Genomic DNA, 20149 nt, shown 5'->3' with positions numbered 1-20149 from the left:
GATGTTTTCCTTTAACTGCCTGTGTATGCCTCTGTCAACCTCACTAAGCTGGCTGGGCCCTGAGGTGTCCTCTGTCCCCAGGAGTCACTAACCTGCTCCCAGCAGCGGGGACTCCAGGCTCAGGCTAGGTAGGTTCCCAGGAGGCCCGAAGGTGCGGGAAGCCAAACCACCAAGGCCAGAGCTGACCAGGGACCCTCCGGAGAAGGGCGAGGCAGCTGTGGCGGTGAAGCCAGCCAGCTGGGCACTGGGCAGGGAGGCAGCAGCCAGACCCCCAGCGCCCTCCTTGTTCCGGCTGCCCTTGGGGCGGCCTGGCCCATGGCGGCTCCTCTTGCTGGCTTTATGTTTCTTCTCCTTCAGGCTTGTCTCAGGGGTCTCCTCAGCAGGCGCAGGGGCAGCACTCAGCGTGGGCATCCGCTTGTGGGTGCCTGCTGAGGCCCCAGACCCCGAGACATGGGGGGATTTATAGTCTCCAGGGGAGGGGGCCCGGACTCGGCTTGAACCAGAGGTGGTGGTGGAGAAGCGCACGATGGGCCCAAAGCCAGAGAAGACCACTTTCTGCTCAAAGAGGTCGGCCTTGGGGGGCTCGGGGGCTGAGGGAGAGGGGGGTGCTGACGGGGTGGGGGCCACGGGCTTGGAATACTTGTCCTCCTCTGGCTGCTCCAGCTTGGGGAATGCAGAGAAGTCAGGAGAGCTCTGCAGGGACGAGACTGCAGAGGGAGGACGGCGTCACGGGTGGACTGGAGAACCTCCCGCTCCCTCCCACTCCCAAAACGCAATGGCTGGAGGGAGTTCTGGTCAGGCCTGGAGAAGCCAGGTCTCCAGCTCCAGCTCAGCCACCTCCTGGGGCAAGTCCTTCCCCTCTCCCAACTTCCCCACCTGTAATAAGAGAGGAGTTACCCCCACCCTACTGACCAAACCGAACCGGACCACTGTAAAGATGAGCTGAGGTAACATTAGCATTGAGGCTTTAAAAAGGAACCTCCCAGCACAAGTGTAGGGGCTAAAGGATATTGTTAGGGATTGGAGGGGTGCATCCAGAGAAGGAGGGGGGAGCATTCCAGCTCCAGAGGCCAGGACTGAGGGGAGGATCTGGAGAGGAGTCACTTGGTGGGGGAACCCCCATCCTTTTCCTGAGTCAATTTAAGAAGCAAATGAAATGCAAACCAACACGCAAAACTAGCATGCAAAGTAAGGTGCAGGACAAAAGGCTGACCCCTCCCAGCCTCCTCCAGGATCCCCACACTCACCTGCAGGCTGGAAGGGCCCCCCAGAGGAGGAGGAAGAGGAGGAGGAAGAGGAGGCGGAGGAGGCGGAGGTAAAGCTGCTCACACCTTTCCCGCTGCTCAGTTTCTTCCCCTTGTGACTCAGGCTATGGCTGGAAGACTTTTTCCCCTTTGAGTCCCTGCTGCTCTCAGAGGTCTCCTGACTGCCGGCCTCGTGGTGGGAAGAGGAAGCACAGGAGGAGACCTGAGAGAGGGAATGAGAGAGGGAGGCTCAACACTGGCTGCCTGGGGCAGGGGCTCATTCCACCTGGAGTGGAGCAGGTCATGGGACCTGTGGCTCAACTGGGAGAGCCGGGAGTTGGCTCCATGGAGGACTTCCGGGCAGGGAGGTGGAGGCCGCTGTGGAACTTCCTGGGTGTGAGGCAGAGGGGAGAGCTCTGCCCTTCACTGAAGTAGGGAAGACAGATGGCAGGGCAGAGATAAAAACAGTTCTGAGGTCTGTACTGCCTTCTTCAGATGTTGTTCGTTCAGGCCAGGTGGGGGTGGAGGGGAGGGTAAGGAGGGCTGGACCTGTGCTGGGAAGAGGAACCACTGGGAGAATGGGGCCCTCCAGCTCCCACCCCCTCTCCTTGCTCACTCCCCATTTCCTGACCTTTCCTCCTGTTCCTAGACAACCTGAGCTTACAAGGGCTGAGCGTCTGCCAGGAGCGCCTAGCCTCACTCTTCCAGGGAAACACTCAACATCGTCCAAAATCCAGCTCAGAAGGCCCCTCTTCTGTGAAGCCTTGCTGGATAGCTGGGGTGGAAAAAGCCACCCTGTCCTTATTTCCAGGGTGCTGGGTGCCCACATCTGCCATGTCTACAGTTGCCACACTATACTGAAAGAACTGTCCCCATGTCTAAAGCCCCCAGTGATCCGAGGACAGCAGAGCAGTGGTTGAAGAAGCATGGACTGTGGGGTCCATAGAGTGGGGTGTGAGCCTGGCTGACTGCCCTGGATGGGCTGTGTTAGAATGGGCAGGTCTCTCCACCTCACTGGCCTTCAGTGTCCTTATGGGGCTAATTATTTGGAGAGTTCTGAGTAGCACGATACAGTATAGCATAGCAAAGCACAGGATAGCATAGTATAGTATAAGTATAGTATTACTATAGTATAGTAATTAGTACAGATGAGACCAGACCAGACTAGAATAATAGAGCATCAATAAATGATGATGATTCCAATGGTGGCTGCTGCTATTAATGTGCCACAAGAGACAGTGTCCTGTGGAGGTGAAGAGCCAGGCCCTGGAGCTAGACTGCCTGGGTTCAAAAATACATTATCTTTTTTTCTCTTAGTAGCGATTTTTTTCTTTTTTCTTTCTTTCTTCTTATTTTTGGGTTCAAATCTTAACTCCACCACTCACTAGCTGTGTGATTTTAGGCAAATCACTTAACCTCCCAGTGCCTCCATTTTTTATCTCCTTTAATTATCTATTAAAGGGGGTTAATAAATACCTACTTCTTCATTGGATTATTCTGAGGATTAAATGAGCTAATCCCCACACTCCTTCTATCCCTCTTTTAGCCTAGAAGAGAGCCTAACATGTGGGGAGTCATTTAGTGCTCCTTATTTCTACCAGGGATGGCACTTACCATCCTTTTGTCCCTGGGACCTGGGGCAGTAAACATGTGCTGAAAGAACAAATGCTAAAGGGGGAGATGGACTGACCCGGAGAATGGCAGCCACCCTGCGAGGCCCCTCCCTGGGCGGAGCCCGGGGCTCCGTCTTCCTCTTTGTTGTTTTCAACAGCTGGAGTTCTGAAGGCAGCCAGATGTGGCTCTGAGAAGAAGGGCTGAGAGGGGCTGGGGGAGGGTAGTTGAAATGCTGGGGTAGGTCGAGGGGGATGGGGATGGGTAGAGTGCCCCCCACCCACCCACCCCGGCGGCGTGTCCAAGGGGACACCCAGTCCCTAGGGCCCTCTGGCCCTGGCGCTTTGGCTCCACCTGCCTGCAGAGCTAAGGAGGGGTGCGGCCTCCCGGAAAGGTCAGAGGGCACAGATGACAAGCTTCTCCAGGTGAGCTGTAGGAAGCAGCTAGGGGAGAGGGTTACTGGGGCAATTGCTACAGGAACGTCACCCTGGAAATCAGATCCCTCAGCCCCCAGCTAGGATGCCCAGGGCTCTGCGAACCATCAAGGGGGGTGAAGGGAAATGGGTGGTAATGGGCGACAGGAGGAAGCAGTTTCCCCAGCCCCCAGGTCCTCTTTCCAAGGAGAGGCTGGGTTAGAGGGAGGCGGAGAGAAGGTGGCTCTGGCTTGGATTAGAGTCCCTGGTGTGGGCAAGGGCCTGCCACTGCTCATCCATTTCTGCAGACAGACCTGACACACCATGCCCCTGCTGGGAAGGGTGGGATGGGTGGGGTCTGGGAGTGTTGAGGGGCCTGCTCTCCATGCCACCATGGCCAGGACTCTCAGGCCCCAAACTTCACAGAGTAGGATTGCCATCAAATGATGCGCTTTAGGCCAACCCCTGACAGTGGGGAAGGGGAAGAGAGAAGGGGTGCTCTCAGCCTAGTGGGAGGGGGGTTATGCCCAGGTACTTGGAAAACCTGCCTAAATACTGTACCCAACAGCCCAGTGCCCAAACCCCCTGCCTGGATGGGGGCAGACGAGAACATCTGGCAGCCTGTGTCTGTCACCCCCCATCTCGTGATGACAGGCAGGGCTGAGGAGGGCAGGCCCCTTCTCGCCAGAACAGGGAGATGAAAGGGGTGCACAGGTGGGGAGAGAGTCACATTAATCTGAAGCCCAGGTCCCTGGACCACCCCTGGCCCCCTTCCCCACCTTACTATCCCCAGACCAGGGCCCCACCCTTCCCGAGTGTGGGCAGTGGCACCTTGTCAGCAGTGGGGACCACTGGTGGGGCGAGGATGCTGGGGGGTGACTCAGGCCGCTTCTTGTGCTTCTGTTTAAGGCGTTCTTTGTCCTTCCGGCTCTGGGAAGAGAAAAGCGAGCAGAAATTGGTGCAGGGGTGCCATGTGTGGGAGGACAGCACGACGTGTGTGGGGGGAGCTGACCCTCTCAGGGATGAGGTTTTGAGGATGTTGTCTCCCCCTCTGGAGGAACCGGGGGACCCCGGCTGGACAGGAGTGGCTCAGGCAGGTTCCTCTGAGGGTGAGCAGCCCCTCCCCTCCCCTACTGCCTGCTAAAAATAGCCTGTCCCATTATCACGCCAGCAACACAGAGCACCACACGTGCACACACACGTGCCTGCGAGGGTGCCCACCCAGGGACACGGAGGGGTGCACAGGCCAGGAGCTGGGCACAGAGGAGGTGTGTGCACACGTGCAGGGCCATGTGACTGGGGCGTTGGGGACACTGTCCTGGCATGGAGCAGGCACAGGGGAACTAGAGAGGGAGACAAAGAGCCACAGGGAAGCCAGGCCTCACCTTGCCCTCAAAGACCGTCACAGTTCACTTCCTTAGCCTTAGCCCGTTCCAGCCCTGCAGAGGCCTCAGCGGGAGGGAGAGCATGCCCCAGCCTCTGGGGGCACCTTGTGGTCACTTTTTCCAAGAGCTTTGTGAGTATGTGTGTGGGAGGGTGGGCAGGAAAGGGAGGAGCCTTTTACCTTCTTCTGGCCCCTCTCATGGTGGGCAGGGTGCTTCTCCTGCTGGGTGGATGGAGAGGTTGACCGGCTTCTCCGGCCAGTGATAAAGCCACTGCTGCCGCCAGAGCCGCCGCCGCCGCCTCCCCCGCTGCCATGCCGGGACGTCTTCTGGGGGAGAGAATTGAGAGGTCAGATGGTCCTTGAGGCCTCAATGATGCTCTGCTCAGAAGGGCGTGCTCCCAGTTGGAAAATCCTACAGCCTCCTGCGCTGACTTATCCAATGGCAACTGAAGCCTGGAAGACGCAGGGACTTGCCTTAGACTCCCCAGCAAGGCACAGGGGGAGCTAGGACAGGGCCCAGGGCCCTTGCTCCCCACCCAAGACTCTGCCATAGGGGCCCTCGTGGGGAGTGCCCGCTCCCTGCACTCTACAGCCCATCCTCCCCTCCACTCGCTCCAGCCATCGCCCCCTACTCCCCTGCTTCTGGCTTTTCCCTCCATCCAAGCACAGGGGTCCCTCCTGTCCTGAAGGACATGCTGCCTCTCCTCCTGCCCGTCATTGTAAGGTCCTCAGTCCTGCCCAGTCTGATGGCTTCCATGCGTACCGGGCCCGCAGCTGCTACCTCCAAGGTGACCAACCACCTTCCAATTGCCAAATACGAAAGCTAATTTCAGGCCTCCCCCAACCCTATCCCATTCCAGCACTGGGTACCCACCCACCCTGCTGAGCTCCGAATCCCCTCTCCTGGTTCTCCTCACACCTGGGCCCACCCTGCCCCTGTGGATGCCCTGGGGACTCTAACCCTAGCCTTGGACGTCTGGGGCTGCCACTCCCACCTTGCCCAGAGGACTGACATCTGCTGAACCTGATCTCTACTTGGTGCCTCCTCCAAACCAAACCAAGCTCCTACCACATCCTAAGTCATCATCAAACCTGAAACCAAGGCGACCATATAATTTATGACCCAAACCAGGAGACCTTTGGAAATGAAAGGGGAGCTACTCATAATTACACCAGGGCAACAGGCATAAAGCAGAACTGTCCAGGGCAACCAGGACATAGGGTCACCCCACCGAAGCCAGCTGCACCCTCTGTTCATGGCACCCCAGGGGTTCAAGCCCCATCCACCCAGTGTCTAGAGCCTGGATCCTATGTGTCACCCTAACTCATTCTCAGCCACCCCCGCAGTTAGGCGAGTTTACTTGGAACCGGTTCTGGAGTCCAGCCTCAGCCCTCCATCCCCCGCTCTCGCAGCTGTCTCCCAGCCGCCAGCATGGCCCTTCCAATCCAGCCTCACAGCGGCTGCCAGGGTAATCTTCCTAAAAAACAAATCTGATCATGTTACTCTCCAGCTTACAAACCTCCACTAGCTGCCTGTAGCCTGCGATGAGGTCCAAGCAGCTTTGCCAGCCAGGCTGCAGCCCACCTCTCCAGAACCCCCCGTGGCTTCTGGACAATGTAGCTCTTCACAAGCAGGGCACAGCACCCCTTCTCTAGCTTTTCCTTGGGCCCCTGAAGCCTGGGAGAAGCCAGCCCAGGTCTGGCCCTGCCTGAGCTTTTGCACCTCCTGCCTTGTCCCCATCGAACACCCTGTTCTCACACCGTTCACACATGCTCTTTCTCATCTCCAGGCTTTCGAGCTGGTTCCTTGCCTGCGATGTGATTCTCTGTTTTTGCTTGGCAGACTCCTTAGGAGCTATCAAACCAGACTGACTGTTCTGAATCTCTTCTCCAGTTGTGAGCTAAATTATAAGACCTTGGTGAGCCTTAGTTTGCCCACCTGGTAAAATGTTTACACCCATCTGTAAAATTAAGGTTGTTGAGAGAATCATACGTAACATGGAAAGCACTCAATACTGAGACTGGGACACAGTAACCCCCAACAAATAAATGTTGGCTCTTATTTCCACCCTGGAGACTCAGCTCAAATGCCACCTCTTCCGTGAAGCCTTCCAGACTCTGGCAGGCAGAGTCTGAACTGTCTTCTCGGGTAGATTGCTTGGTTCAGCTTCGATTCACACCCCTGTGGCTGAACTTTAATTTATTCCTCATCACATGGAGAGGTGTCCAAGGGCAGGGCCTGGGTTCTTCCCATCGCTGTCCTCCCGGCACCAGACACTGGGCGCAGCCCAGAGTGCACGCCCTCTGAAGGGTGGCCCACCAGCTCACTCGCTGGCTGATGAGACTCACCATCTTGCTGAAGTGGTATTTGCAGTAGCCGCAGTACTTGACGTTGTCGACCTCCAGCACTTCTTCCTCACACAGCAGGCCTGCCATTTGGGCACTAACCCAGAGAGGTCAGCCTGAGGGGGGGGGTGGCCACAAACCAGACCAGCTGCCTCCCTCCCACCCTTCTAGACCCTTGCTGGGGGGTGTGGGGGGGACAAGACCAGCCAAGGAAAGCACTACCACCATCACCAGAAAGACTGCAGTTGGGATGAGCCTACTCGGGCAGCCACGGGCAACCTCAAGGGAGCTGGTACAACTGGCCTGGGCTTCCAGAGCACCCCAGGGTGCCCGCCCCAGGCAGGGTCTCACCAGGTGACATGGAAAGCTTGTCGACATCCGTGGCGGTTACAGGTCATGCAGGCTCCCGAGGCCGCCTTGCTCTCCCGGCCCTGCTCCTCGCAGATGTAACATGTCTGCAGGACATAGTGCAATCACCTCCTCTTCCCTGGGTGTCCCTGTCCTCCTCCTGAGGGATCCTTTGGCTTCCCCCTCCATTCTTTCCTCTCCCCACGACCCTAGCTCAGTGCTGACAGAACCTTCTGCAACAATGGGAACGTTCTAGAACCTGCACTGCTTAATACAGAAGCTACTAGCCATGCAGCCAATTGAGTGCTTGAAATGTGGCTAGTGTGACTGAGGAACTGAAGTTTTAAAATTTTATTTCATTTTAATAGCCCCTCTAGGAAGAATATTCCCACACTGAGCCTTTTGTACATGCTGTTCCTTCTGTCTGCAGCCCATAACCCCACCCTCCTCAAGCCTGGCTCCTTCTCATCCCCCAAGTCTCAGCCTAAATGTCTCTCCCTTCTTGACCACTTTACCTAAAGTAAGGCCCCCACCAGATATTCTTAATCTCAGTTCCTTGTTTGTTTTCTTCACAGCACTCACTGTAATTTGCATTTACTTTATTTGCCTGTTTGTTGATATTTACAGTCTTCCCCCCACAAGAATGAATGTTCCATGGGGGCAGGAAGCACATCTGTCTTTTTTTTTTTTTTTTTAATTTTTATTGTGGTAACATATATACAACATAACATTTCCCATTTTGATCGCTTTCAAGTATACAATTCAGCGTAACGACACTCACGATGTTGCGCTACCGCCACCACCACCACCCATTTAGCACATCTGTCTTGATCAACACTGAACACTGACTGCCTGGTGGCGGTCACGGACCTGGCAGAGAGCAGGCACTCAGTAATAAAGCGTGTTCAGTGGCGGAATGAAGTACGTGCTGAGGTCTGCCCTTAGGCAGCATGGCTGCCAGGGAGCCCTCTCCTTCCCTTGAGTTCTAGAGCATGCGTGTTTGGCTGTCTGTCAATGGAAGGGTGGTTCAGTGGTAGGCGCCCACCAACCTCCTGAATTCCCTGAAGGTGTGGGTTGGACCCAGTCAAATCACACTGGCGAAAAGAGAGCTGGAGGGACCCAAGGATGGTTGGCGAGGGAGGGGCAGGCACGGGGGCCGCTGACCTTGTTGAAGCGATCATGAGGCACGTACTGCAGCACGATGGGCTCCATGGTGAGCACGTTGGCAAACTGCACCTCGGGGATGTAGAGGGCACACACCACGTGGGCCCAGCCTGGGATGGGGTGGGGTGGCCTCAGCAGATAGCTAGCCCGAGACCCCGACCCCTCACACCTCCACACCGAGGACAGTTCCCTCCTTCACAGCCTTCCCATCAGGTGCCAGTGCCATCCAGAGAGGGGCTACCCAGCCTCCACCCCCACCCCAGTCCAGTCTCGCCTTCCCAGACCCCTGCTCATGTGGGCTTTGCTGATCTGGATGGATGAGCCCTGGGGCTAAGGGTCCCCTCACCTCCATTGTCCGTCCTCTTCAATGCCCCGTCTTTGTGTGGGCACAGCTCACACCTCTGCCAATGGAAGGAGGTACGGGAGTTTGGGGGGTAAGAGGGCTTTCCAGAAGGGGGTAGGGGGTCTGCTGAGCTAGGCTCTCCCTGAACACGTTCAGAGAGCCCCAGGATGAAATGATAAGATGTGTGAGGGGGATGGGTGGGGGAAGAGGGGAGATAGGACTGGCCATGAGTTAGTAATTATTGAAGATGGATAAGAGAAACATGAGGTTTGTTAAACTCTCTCTACTTTTAGAGAAAAACAAAAAAACCTTTCCCTTATAAAAACACTCAAACACAAAAGGCCCCGTCCCTGAGGTGGGGCAGAGTGCAGGATGAGCCGAGATGAAGTTAGTGATAGGTGAGCCAGAAACAAATGGGAAGTCCTGTGTGACAGAACTAAGTTTCACCCTAGCCTCAGCCGACAGGAGATGCTCAGGTGCCTGTGTGTTGGGGGGGGGGGAGCGCGGTTGAGGGAGTCTCCAACTCACCACCCTGGCCGCTCGCTCCTGAGATTCGCACTTCCGGCAGAACCAGGGTCCTGTTGGCACCTGGACGATGCCATAGCAAGCTGGGGGTGAGGGAGGAGAGTCACTGAGCAAATCAGTCAGCCAGTGGTTTTCCCCACGGGTGGGAGGGGGGTGGCGCTAAAGGACTAGGGCGACTTTCCAAGAGTGGGCAGCTCCCGGGTCTGGGAGCCACTCGCTAGCCAGCAGGATCACAGAATGCCAGCCGCACCCAGCCGGCCTTCAACCACACAACCAAAGCAGTCAGCACTCCAAGCAGGGGCAGAAGCCGAGTCCTTGACCTTAAACTTCAAGATGATCCTCACCCCGCGCCCTTTGTGGAGTTGCTCCCCAGTTCCTGCCCCAGACAGACCAGTCCTCATCATCAGACACAGAAGAAACCGGAGCGAACAACACTCAACGATAGTGAAACATGCTCCGTTGTTATTTTTGGTTGGGGGGGGGGAGCGGGCATTTCTTAAAGGGCCAGTAAGGGAAGAGGTGGGAGAGTCGGGGGCCTAGAGATTTCATCTTCTGCCTCTAACTACTGTCTGAATAAGTCAAAAGTCAAAGCCTAAGGCAGGTGCAGTGCCTCCAGAGGGGAGAGAAGGGCAGACAGTGACAGGGCTAAGGGCTGTCCCAGGAAGGAGGGGAGGGGGATGGCTGGCTGTGCCAGGCAGGCTGGAGATGCCAGCCTGCGCCCTCGGCAAGATTCCTCAAGGAGTTAACTCCCGAACCATGTGCTGCTGGGGGAAACTCCAAACCTCCCTCCTCTTCATTCCGGCCCCCTGTACAACCTCTTTTCTGTCCTCAGCTTTTCCCCGGAGAATTTTAGGAGCCCTCTCTCCCCTGGGGACCCTTCTCCGCCCTTCCTAATTCCGCTCCTCCCAGTATCCGGAAGCGGTGTGTGTGGGGGAGAGGTGAACCCCCCTTGACCTCTCCCTTCGGGAGCCTGGACCAAAATAGCCGGGCTGGAGGGAAACACCTCGCAGGTAAACATTCCCCCAGGAGCCCGGACACCGGCGGTGTGGGGCGCAGGGAGAGCACTCCTTGCCCCCTAGACTCTGCCCAAACTCCCTCAACTTGGGGTGGGGGGCGCGGGACTGGAACAATAGGCAAGAAAACAATGCCTGACCCGGCCCTCCAGGACCGGGCGGGAGGAGCCCCCCGTGCCACCCATAGCCTTCAGGTTGGGTGGGGGGAGGGGCGCCCGAGCCCCGGGAGGTCTCGGGAGGGCGCGGCTGGGGGCGTCCCGCGCGCGCCGCCCCCGGGGTCCCTCCGCCCCCCCGCGGGCCACCCCCGTACCTTGGTGGACGGCCACGCTGCACGCGTGCCCATCGCAGTAGACCAGCGGGTTCTCGGCCCAGCCCCTCTCGTCCGAACATACGCAGCAGCCTCCTACCATCTCCTTCATACTCCCATGAGCTCCCTCCGGGGCTGGGGCGGGGGGCCGGCCGGCGGGGGTCGGGGGTCAGGGGGGGAGGGAGGGAGCGGGGAGCTGCGCGCCTCCTCGCCCCCTCCTCCGCCGCCGCCGCTTCTTTTCTTTGCCTCCTCCTTCCTCCTCCTCGGCGTCCTCCTCCTCCTCCTCCTCGCTCGCTCTGTCTGGCCGCCCCCCCCGCCGTGCTCTCGCCCTCATGCCCCGACGGGCTCCCCCCGCCCCCCCCAACAATGAGAGCCGCGCGCGCCGCTCGCCCGCTGGTTACCAGGGCCGCCCGGCCGCTGCGCTGCCCGGGCCCGGCGGGGGAGGCGCCGAGTGGCACATCGCGGGCGCCCGCCGCCCGCCCCGCGCCAGCCCCGCGCCCGCCCCGCGCCGCCCGCTCACGCGCCGCCCCCTCGGCCCCCCTGCCCGGCCGCGGCAGCCATGGTCGCGCGCCTCCGCTCGCTCGCTCCCGGCCCGCCTGCCGCCGGGTAAAGTCTTAGGTTCAGGGAACAAAGCCTGGCTGGGTAGGGAGCTTTTTCGCTCCTTCGCTGCGTGCTGCTTTCCCTCTTTCTTTTTCTTTTTCTGGCTCTCGTTTGTCGCTCCCGAACCCTCCCCTGCCTGCCCTTGGGCCTGGGACCCGGGGTCTTCCACTCTCCAGGCCCCTCTACCCAGGTCTTCGTCTCTGCGTCTGTTTCTTCAACCCGGAGGGAACTTGGAGGTGTAGACCCGGGGAAGGGGCGCTAGAAGGGACAGGAGCGACGTGGGCCGCCCCGCGTGTCTGGGGGCCTCTTTGGATGGCCGCTCGCGGGCGCTTTCCCCGGCGTCTCCTCCGGAGGGTAGAAACACTCACAATACAGACATTTATTCATTCAAAAAGTACTGAATGCTTACTCTGTGCCAACCGCTGGGGTGGAGACTGCATAAAAGATTCCTGCCCTCGGGGAGCTTCGCGTCTAGTTCACAGCCACGCCCGCCCGCACTCGGAAGTCCTAGGGGCCAGATAAATCACTCCAGATAAACTCACTCCCAGCGGCGCCGCCTGACGTTCCCAGACCGCAGGCGCGCTTAGAGACACACGCAGATTAGAGACCTACAACTTCAGAGGTGCTCACGGACAACACAATCACACGTACGCACACAAATGCACAACAGAAACTCACACACGATACCCTCAAAGGATTAAACACGGCGAACAGAGAGCAAACAGCAAGCACAAACAACGAGGGCGGGTGGAGAGAAAGAAAGAAAGAAATCTTTAAAAAAAGTCCCTGGAATTGGGCTTGGGGAAGAAGTACGGCGGCGTCTACCCGAAGGCTTCATCCCAAAACCCTGTGGGCAAACGGGACGCGATGTGACCCTCCCTTTCTAAAGCGGGATTGACGCCCGAAGGGACCAAAGGTCATCTCCCCCCCACAGCGGGAGGTGGGGTGGGGGAGGGGAGGAGGCAGCGCTGGGGGCTTCGGCGACACTTCAAAGACCGCGAGGCCGGGAACGCTTCCTGCGGGGGAGGAGCAGCCGGAGAGGAGAGGGGAAGAAGGGCCGGGGGACTGGGGGTGGCGGAGACTCCCCCACCTCCCAGCACGCTGCCCCCTTGGCAGACGCTTCCGCCGGGTCCGCCTCCTTTTCACTAGCACCTGTTCAACCGGAACATCAAGGGGCCGGGGCCCGCCGCTCCCATTCCCCTCCCCAGCTCGCTCGCTCTCTCTCTCTCTTTTTTTAAGTACCTTTCATCCGGGAAGGGGGGTGAATCCCCGCCCAGGAGGGGCGGAGGGCGGGGGAGACCTTGTCCTTGACCTGGTCTGTGGTGTCGAGGGATTTACTCCCTTAATCCCCGGGAGAAGCGAGGGTTAGGGGAGGTCGGGGAAGCCGAGCGCTGAGCTGCAGTCCCCATCTCCCCTAGCCCTGGCGAGGACGCAGGGGGTCCCGGAGGGCTGCCGGGACGAAGACGCTCGGTCTACACGGGCGGGACCGGCGAAGCGTCGTTCGCCACCGCTCCTGTTCCTGCGGGAGGAGGACCGAGAGCTGGGGTTTGTCGGAGGCCGGTCGGAGGGCCGGGACCCCGCGAGGACCGCCTCGCTGCCGGATCTGTGAACTTTGCTCACACGAAAAGTTTAGGAAGGCACAGAGGAGTCTCGCTTAGGAGTTTCTAACGAATTAGCTTTACCGCAAGAAAACTAAAAGCCAAAAATCAGCCCTAGCCTCGCGCCAGCGCGCAAGGTTTGAAAATTAGCCTTCGGGAAAGACCGGGGCCGTGGTGGCCGCAGTTTCGGGTTTCGGCGAACGAGGCGGCTGTCCCTCTACCCAGGGGTGGGCGATCCGGGGGCGGGGGCGCCTTTGTCTCGGCTCCTCACCGGGTGCCGTGTGACGCCCCCTCCCCCCGAAGTTTGTGGAATGAACGGTGACGAAACTTGTGCGTTTAGGAAATGTTTTACGAATTTTGTTTCGTTTAATCTTGCCCGCAACCCTATTTTACAGAAGGCGCAACTGAGATTCCAACGGAAAAAGTGATTTGCCCAATGCCAGAGACTGCCTGAAAGCTGTAGAGCCGGGATTTGAACCCGGTGTGTCCTGGGCTGCGGCTGGGGCTCGGCCACCACGCGACGGTCGAATGCCGGTGCTGAGCGGGGCTGTCGGCTTCTCTACGCTGTCGTCCGCAAATATTCCCTTCCAAGGTCCAGAGAAACGGCGCGGCGGGCGGGCTGGGCTGGATTTGCGGGCGTAGGGCATGCCTGCGGCTGAGCTGGCAAGCTCCTTCTTCAGCGGCCATCATTTTACTGAGCACCTACTAGGTGCCGATCCACAAAAAAACGAGCGAGCGGGACTCGGTCAAGTTGGTTCAAGTTCAGAGTGCTCTGCTTGGCGTAACTGACCACCATTATGTGAGTCACGCAGATCCTGGCAGGGCGACTCATACAGAGAGTGACTTCACCTCCCCGGACCTCAGCTTGCCCCTCTGTAAACGCGCGCGTTGGTACCCTTGTGCAAGGCGGGAGTCAAGACTGACCGAAAAGCCTTTTGGAAGGCGCTAAGGCACACAGTAGGCGCTCAGTGCCTGCTCGGCCCCCCGCCGCCCTCACACGCGTGCCAAGGCAGCGTGTTCCCGCTCCCGCTTCCCGCCTCCCGCATCTTTGCCCATCTCGCGCGTCCCGCCGCGAAGGGACTGGGGCAGAGTCGACCAAACAGAAAATTATTTCCGCCCGCTCGGCCCGCCCCTCCCCGCCCCGCCCCGCCCGTCCCCGGAGCCAGAAGGGGATTGTGGGGCCTCGGCGGCCGCCGCCGGAGCCGAACGAGGCGGAAGCGCGGGTCGTGCTGCTGCTCGGGCCCGACCGCGCCGGCCCCCGCACCTCTGCGGGCTGGAGTTGGGGCGGTCCCGGGGCCCCGATGCGGTTGCAGCCGGGCGCGCTTCCGCGAAGTCTAGCTCGCCAGTTCCTGGAACCGAGCGGGGGAGACTAGAGAGAGTGTTGAGGTTTCGCTTCTCCTAGCCGGCCGGGCGCCTGGTTTTGCCGGTTCTGGGGGCCGGGGGCGCGCCCTTCGTACCCGGTGGGTAGAAAGCCCCGGAGCTCCGGGAAAGGACTGCGCCGGCGCCTGCGGGTTGGCGTTTCGTTTGCTTCTGGTTTGCTTAGCACTTTCTCGCCCGAAAGCTAACTAAGCCTCTGACCTTGGGGGCGTTGGGAGAGGTTAGGTTACTTTCCTGAGGTCTCCTAGCTAGTAATTGACTTCATGTGGTGCGACTGCCCGATGGGGGGCCCTGGTGTGGCCGCGTAGAAAGAGTGGGCGCTGGAGTCAGACAAGCTTGGGTTCGAGTCCTAGTCCTCCCACTTAATGGCTTTGAACATGGATGCCTTATCCGGAATCCTCAGTTTCCCCATCCTAGAATGGGGACGGTAGTACCAACCAGTTGCTGTGAGCATGACACTGTCAAATGCCTGGCAAAGAGGGAAGGGTGATTTCCCCGTCAAAGGTTAGGACACCGCGATGGTCTCTCCAGTGGGCGTGGTTCGGGTGCGAGGGATGGAGGCTCAATCTAGGAGGAACTGGTAGGAGGGAGGGGATTCCCCAGGCAGCTGGAAGGCCGGGGTCATGATTATTGTGAAGAGTGACAGTGCATGTGCGCGGTTCTCCTCTTCCGAGCATTCTACTGGAGCAGCACATCGCTTAGTGCCTGCCCAGCTAGCAGTGAGACGCCGGGGAGGTCTGCCTTTCAGTCTGGCTTTGCCAATCTGTAAAATGGGAATAAAGGGATCCTCTTCTCCAGCAGTCCATCCAAGGTCCAAGCAGGTGCTTTAAGAGCTGCGAGTGAGTCCCCTTGACTGTGCCAGCACATCATCACCCAGGGACTTTAGGCAGTTAGGGTAGGTGGAAAAGGAAGTTCATGGAGTGAGGCAGCCATCTGCCCAGACTTTCCAGAGCTACGTGGAGTCCACTCCCTGCTCTGCCCCTAACCAGCTGTGTCACCTTGGACACAGCAGTTGCCCTCTCTGGCCTCTGACCCTCTGGGTGGGTCAGAGATTTTTTTTTAAATTATGTATTTATTTTTAGAGCAGTTGTAGGTTTACAGGGCAAAAAAAAAACACAACAAACTTGCAGAAAGTGCCAAGTTCCCATATACCCCTCCACATAGTTTTCCCTGTTGTTAACATTTTGCCTTAATGTGGTACATTTGTTAGAATTGATAAGCCAGTGTTTTAATGATACTATTAGCTGAGGTCCATAGTCTATATTTGGGTGCCCTTTTTGGGTTGTACAGTTATTTATATGGGTTTTTTTTAAGTTATTGTGATAACACATGTACAACATAAAATTTCCCTTTATAACCACTTTCCAGTATTCAGTTCAGTGTGTTAATTACATTCATAGAGTTGTGCTTCCCTCACACCATCCATTACCAAAAGGGTGACTGATCTTGAAAAATCCCCTTGGAGTTAACCTTCTGTGGGTGGGTGACTCTGTTCTTGGGGAAGTTTCCAGGCTCAGAAATTATAGATGAATAGCATATTTACCCTGCTTGGTCCCTCTTTTCAACCACTTCCTCCTGAAGTCTAATCATCCCTCCTGACATAGTTACAATCAGGACAAAAGTTGAAAAAGCTATATTCTCCAGTCTTTCAGCTGATAACTTCCTTGAATCATCATGGGCCAACCATGGGAGATACACAGATAGTACCCATGTCAGTGGGGGTGACAGACATAGACAGAAATAAACTTCAAGATGATAATGGCTACTACAGTACTAGGAACATTGCTGACACTGGCAGGGAGAAAGGTACTGTTTATGGGGTCATGGGAGGCCTGAGCTGGGACCAAGTGGTGACGAAGGGTTGCAGGAAGAGAAGGGGCAGAAGAGCATTCCGTTCAAGGCACAGCATGTGTGAAGGCACGAAGCAGGACTGGTAAAGCGTGTGTGCTGAGATCGTTCACCGTGGCAAGCATGCAGCGATATGTCTGGTAGGAGAGTAGGCGAGGGAGTTGAGTGATGGCGGAGAAGCAAACACCAAATCACAGAGACGTGGAATGACTTCTAAAGAGTTTGGACCTCAACCTTGGAGCAATGGGGAGCCACTGAATGCTTTGAAGTAATGGGTGCATAACCAAATTTGCACATTGGTTGTCAAGTCAGATATTGTTTAAGAGTGGGTAGGAGGCTAGAAGTTGACAGATTACTTAGGACAGTACTTCTTAACCTTTAATGCACGTAAATCCCCCATGGGTCTTGTTAAAATGCAGATTCTGACTGAGCAGCACCTGAGAATCAGCATTTTTAACAAGCTCCCAGGTGCTGCCGTGTTGTGGGTCCCAGAAGCACACTGGAATAGCAAGGAGTTAGGAAACTTGTAAGTGTCCGGGTGAGAGATGAAGGCATGACTGGCCGAAGCAGAGGGGCTAAGAGGGGAACTAGGTCTCGAGGAAGTTGGATTGTTGACTGAGATCCACTCAGCAGGACTGAGGCAGCCATGGGGATCCCTCCAGGGGTGCACCCGGGGGCCTCTGTCCACTCACCAGTAGAGCCCAGGGAATGAGGGGAGGTGGGGTGATGATGCTCAGTAGGCAGCCAGTTGTTGGGGTCCGGATGGAGAGACCCTGGAGGGAGAGGGCAGAAGGCCAGCTTGAGAAGCCAGGGAGTTTGCGCCATGGAATCAAGAGTACATGTAAGGAGGAAGCGATGCCAGGGTCACATGCCATTGAGAGGTCCCGGGAGGGAAGGGTTCTGCAAGGAGGGGATCCCTGGTGACCTCAGCCTGCAAGTGCCAGGCACTGGTGGGGGTGGGGGCCCACTGCAGCAGGCCAAGTAGGGATTGGGAGGCAGGAAGGGGGAACAGCTCAAGGGGAAGGGAGGGTCAGGTGGCAGGGCACGGGGAAGCTGGGGCGGGCAATGCTGCTGCTAAAGATAACCAGAGCAGTGAGAGCAGCAGCTGGTCACTTTTGAGGAGAGTTTAGCATGGTGCCAAGCACTTAACATATGCTCCTTCCAACAGCACCAAGACAGGTCCACTCTGGTTCCCCTTCTACTGGGGGGTGAAACAAGCTCAGAGAGTCCCAAAGAACACATAAACAGTAGGTGCAGAAGCAGGATTTGAGCCCTGCTTTTAACCTTGTGTCCATGGGGTTTTCCAAATTATCAATAAGGCTTCTGGAGCTAATTCAGAACTCACTACCTCTCCTCTGTGATACTCCTGTTCATTCACGGTTACTTCTTCAATCAACCACCATTTATTAACCCCTAATATGTGTCAGAAAACACTCCAGGTGATGGAAATGCAGAAAGGATAAAGGCAGGCCTCAACCTTGCAGGTACCAGAGTGAAGGAGGAGGGCTGGGAGCAGGCAAACGGCTCAGACAATATGCTGTGCTGTGTATTATGATGGGGGTGGGTGGGCCACGTACAGAGAGCCCCAGAGAAGGAGCTCCCGAGGCTGCTTGGGAGAGCCAGGCAGCACTCTTTAGAGGAGGCAGGGTCTGAGCTGTGACTCGGAGGTGACCAGGAGTTTGCTGGGTAGACAGGTGGGGCAGAGCACAGAAAACTGAGGACCAGCACGTGTAGACATTAGCATGAGAGCCCTGCTGTGTTCAGGGACTACAAGCATTTGAAGGGAGAATGGGAAGTGGGGGTAGGAAGGAATGGGAGATGAGAGCAGGCAAGAGGGAGGGAATCGGGGCATTCTTACCTGGGGCCCAGACCTGTCCCCGTGAAGATGAGGCCCCATGGAAGACACTGAGCAGATGCACATGTTACAGAATATTCTGTGGCCACAGCAGAGTTGGTGGTCAGAGGGTCAAGGAGAAAGGCTGAGATTTGAGAAATCTGAGATTGTTCCAAGTGCTAGGAAGTAAGTTCCATAGAACAGTGATCTTTATGTGTTTTGTTCACTGATGTATTTCTAGCACCTGGACCAGTATCTGGTATATAGTAGGTGCTCAGTCAATACTTTTAAATGAATGAATGAAGAATGAATGTTTGGACATCTCTGGTAGTGAGAAAGAGGACCTGGGCTCTGGAAATGTCAGTGGAGATGGAGAGAGAGAGAATACATAGAGGGTACAATCAAAAGAAGGTGGACAATTGGTAGTCATGAAGAGGGAAGATGACCCCCAGGTTTCTGTCTTAAACAACTGGGATCCTGAAGAAGGGAGGAGGAGTGGGGTCGTGAGAGAGCTGAAAAGTTCAGGTTGGGGCTTGCTGAAGTCGACGTCCAAGTGGACTGTCCCAGAACCTCCTCTGAATATGTATAGCATGGTCAAAATTGCCAAGGATTTGTGAACTATATGTAATATTCTGTCCACCTCTTCTGCCAGATGCTTGATACTCCGGAAAATATCCAGAGATATCTTTGACGTTGTCAGCAGTAGATGGTAACCAAAACCTGGGAGTGGCTGAGATCACGCTGGCAGCATGTGCCAGTGCCGAGAACAGAAGGCCAAGACAGGCATTCAAGGGGCGGGGGGAGGGGGGGGGTCAAGGGAGAGGAGCCAAGCCAGGAGCATGAGAAGCTGTAGGCAGAGATGGAGGTGGAAGCCCTGAGAAAGGAGTGTCATGAAGCCACAGAGGAGTGAGGGAGAAGGAAGGATCTGGCCTGCAGGGCAGATGTCTCCGAGAGGGGTGACTGGTCCAGGAGGGGGTGACAGGTGAATTGCAGTGAGGAGGGGGAGACATTCCTTCCTGGGCTGGACAGCAGCTAGAGAGGTGCCAGGTCACAGGTGGCATGGCGTGGGATTGGTGTTTTATTTTTTAATTAAAAATTTTTTTTACTTTATTTTTTATTTTTTAAAAGATTTATTTTATTTATTTATTTCCCCTCCCCCCCCCCCGTTGTCTGTTTTCTGTGTCTATTTGCTGCGTCTTCTTTGTCCACTTTTGTTGTCGTCAGTGGCACGGAATCTGTGTTTCATTTCGTTGTGTCATCTTGTGTCAACTCTCCGTGTGGGCAGCACCATTCTTAGGCAGGCTGCACTTTTCTTCCACGCTGGGCGGCTCTCCTTATGGGGTGCACTCCTTGCGTGTGGGGCTCCCCTACGCAGGGGACACCCTGCATGGCAGGGCACTCCTTGCGTGCATCAGCACTGCACATGGGCCAGCTCCACACGGGTCAAGGAGGCCCGGGGTTTGAACCGCAGACCTCCCATGTGGTAGATGGACGCCCTATCCACTGGGCCAAGTCTGCCACCTACTTTATTTTTTAAAGGGTTATTTATTTTTTATTTATTTCTCTCCCCTTCCCTCCTCCCCAGTTGTCTGCTCTCTGTGTCCATTCGCTGTGTGTCCTTTTGTGTCTGCTTGCATTCTTGTTAGTGGCACCAGGAATCTGTGTCTCATTTTGTTGCATTGTCTTGCTGCGTCAGTTCTCCGTGTGTGCGGCGCCACTCCTGGGCAGGCTGCACTTTTTTGTGTGTGGGGCAGCTCTCTATATGGGGCACACTCCTTGTGCGTGGGGCTCCCCTACATGGGGGACACCCCTGCATGGCACAGCACTTCTTGTGCACAACAGTACTGAGCATGGGCCAGCTCATCACACGGGTCAGGAGGCCCTGGGTTTGAACCCTGAATCTCTCATGTGGTAGACAGATGCTCTATCAGTTGAGCCAAATCCACTTCCCTGCAGTGGGGGTTTTAGTAGGAACAGCCTTGGGCATGGGGACTTGGGTGGACCAGAGAAGGTGCCCTCCTTCCCCAGAGAGAAGGGAAGAGGTGAAGAATGGGGACAGAGGAATTAATGTGTGTGTGTGTCTGTGTAGGATTCTTTTTCTTGATAGCATGTATTTCTCTTTAAAAACATTTTTTCAGTTCTCTTTTTTTAAAATAAATTTCATTAAGGTATAACTAACATGCAACAAAATGCA

The 20149-nt window shown here is 56.5% G+C and overlaps 1 protein-coding gene and 1 long non-coding RNA gene across 5 annotated transcripts in view; one reads left to right on the top strand and one right to left on the bottom strand.

The window, feature by feature from the left end:
* MLLT6 (MLLT6, PHD finger containing) overlaps positions 1–11129 on the bottom strand; it is a 22483-nt gene extending 11354 nt beyond the window's left edge. For 2 of the 3 annotated variants that reach the window (XM_071210632.1, XM_071210633.1), the window contains exons 1-11: positions 10702–11129; positions 9382–9461; positions 8857–8911; positions 8511–8620; positions 7350–7453; positions 7002–7095; positions 6014–6130; positions 4833–4979; positions 4100–4198; positions 1248–1467; positions 93–707 (exon numbers count right to left, since the gene is read on the bottom strand). In XM_071210632.1, the coding sequence (XP_071066733.1) occupies positions 93–707; positions 1248–1467; positions 4100–4198; positions 4833–4979; positions 6014–6130; positions 7002–7095; positions 7350–7453; positions 8511–8620; positions 8857–8911; positions 9382–9461; positions 10702–10810 (1750 nt within the window). In that variant the 5' untranslated portion in view covers positions 10811–11129. The remainder of the gene's footprint in view (positions 1–92; positions 708–1247; positions 1468–4099; positions 4199–4832; positions 4980–6013; positions 6131–7001; positions 7096–7349; positions 7454–8510; positions 8621–8856; positions 8912–9381; positions 9462–10701) is intronic. The other variant, XM_058284140.2, reaches the window with a different exon arrangement.
* Positions 9616–20149, top strand: LOC131275040 (uncharacterized). 2 transcript variants are annotated; one of them, XR_009182449.2, is made up of 2 exons: positions 9616–10388; positions 13292–20149. It is a non-coding gene; the product is annotated as an uncharacterized lncRNA (long non-coding RNA). The 2 variants fall into 2 exon arrangements; XR_011646865.1 differs by lacking the exon at positions 9616–10388 and adding an exon at positions 12283–13033.

Source organism: Dasypus novemcinctus, chromosome 21, assembly GCF_030445035.2.
Source record: "Dasypus novemcinctus isolate mDasNov1 chromosome 21, mDasNov1.1.hap2, whole genome shotgun sequence".
Lineage (NCBI taxonomy): Eukaryota > Metazoa > Chordata > Mammalia > Cingulata > Dasypodidae > Dasypus > Dasypus novemcinctus.
Note: the sequence above shows the minus strand (reverse complement) of the source record. Positions and strands in the feature narration are given on the sequence as shown.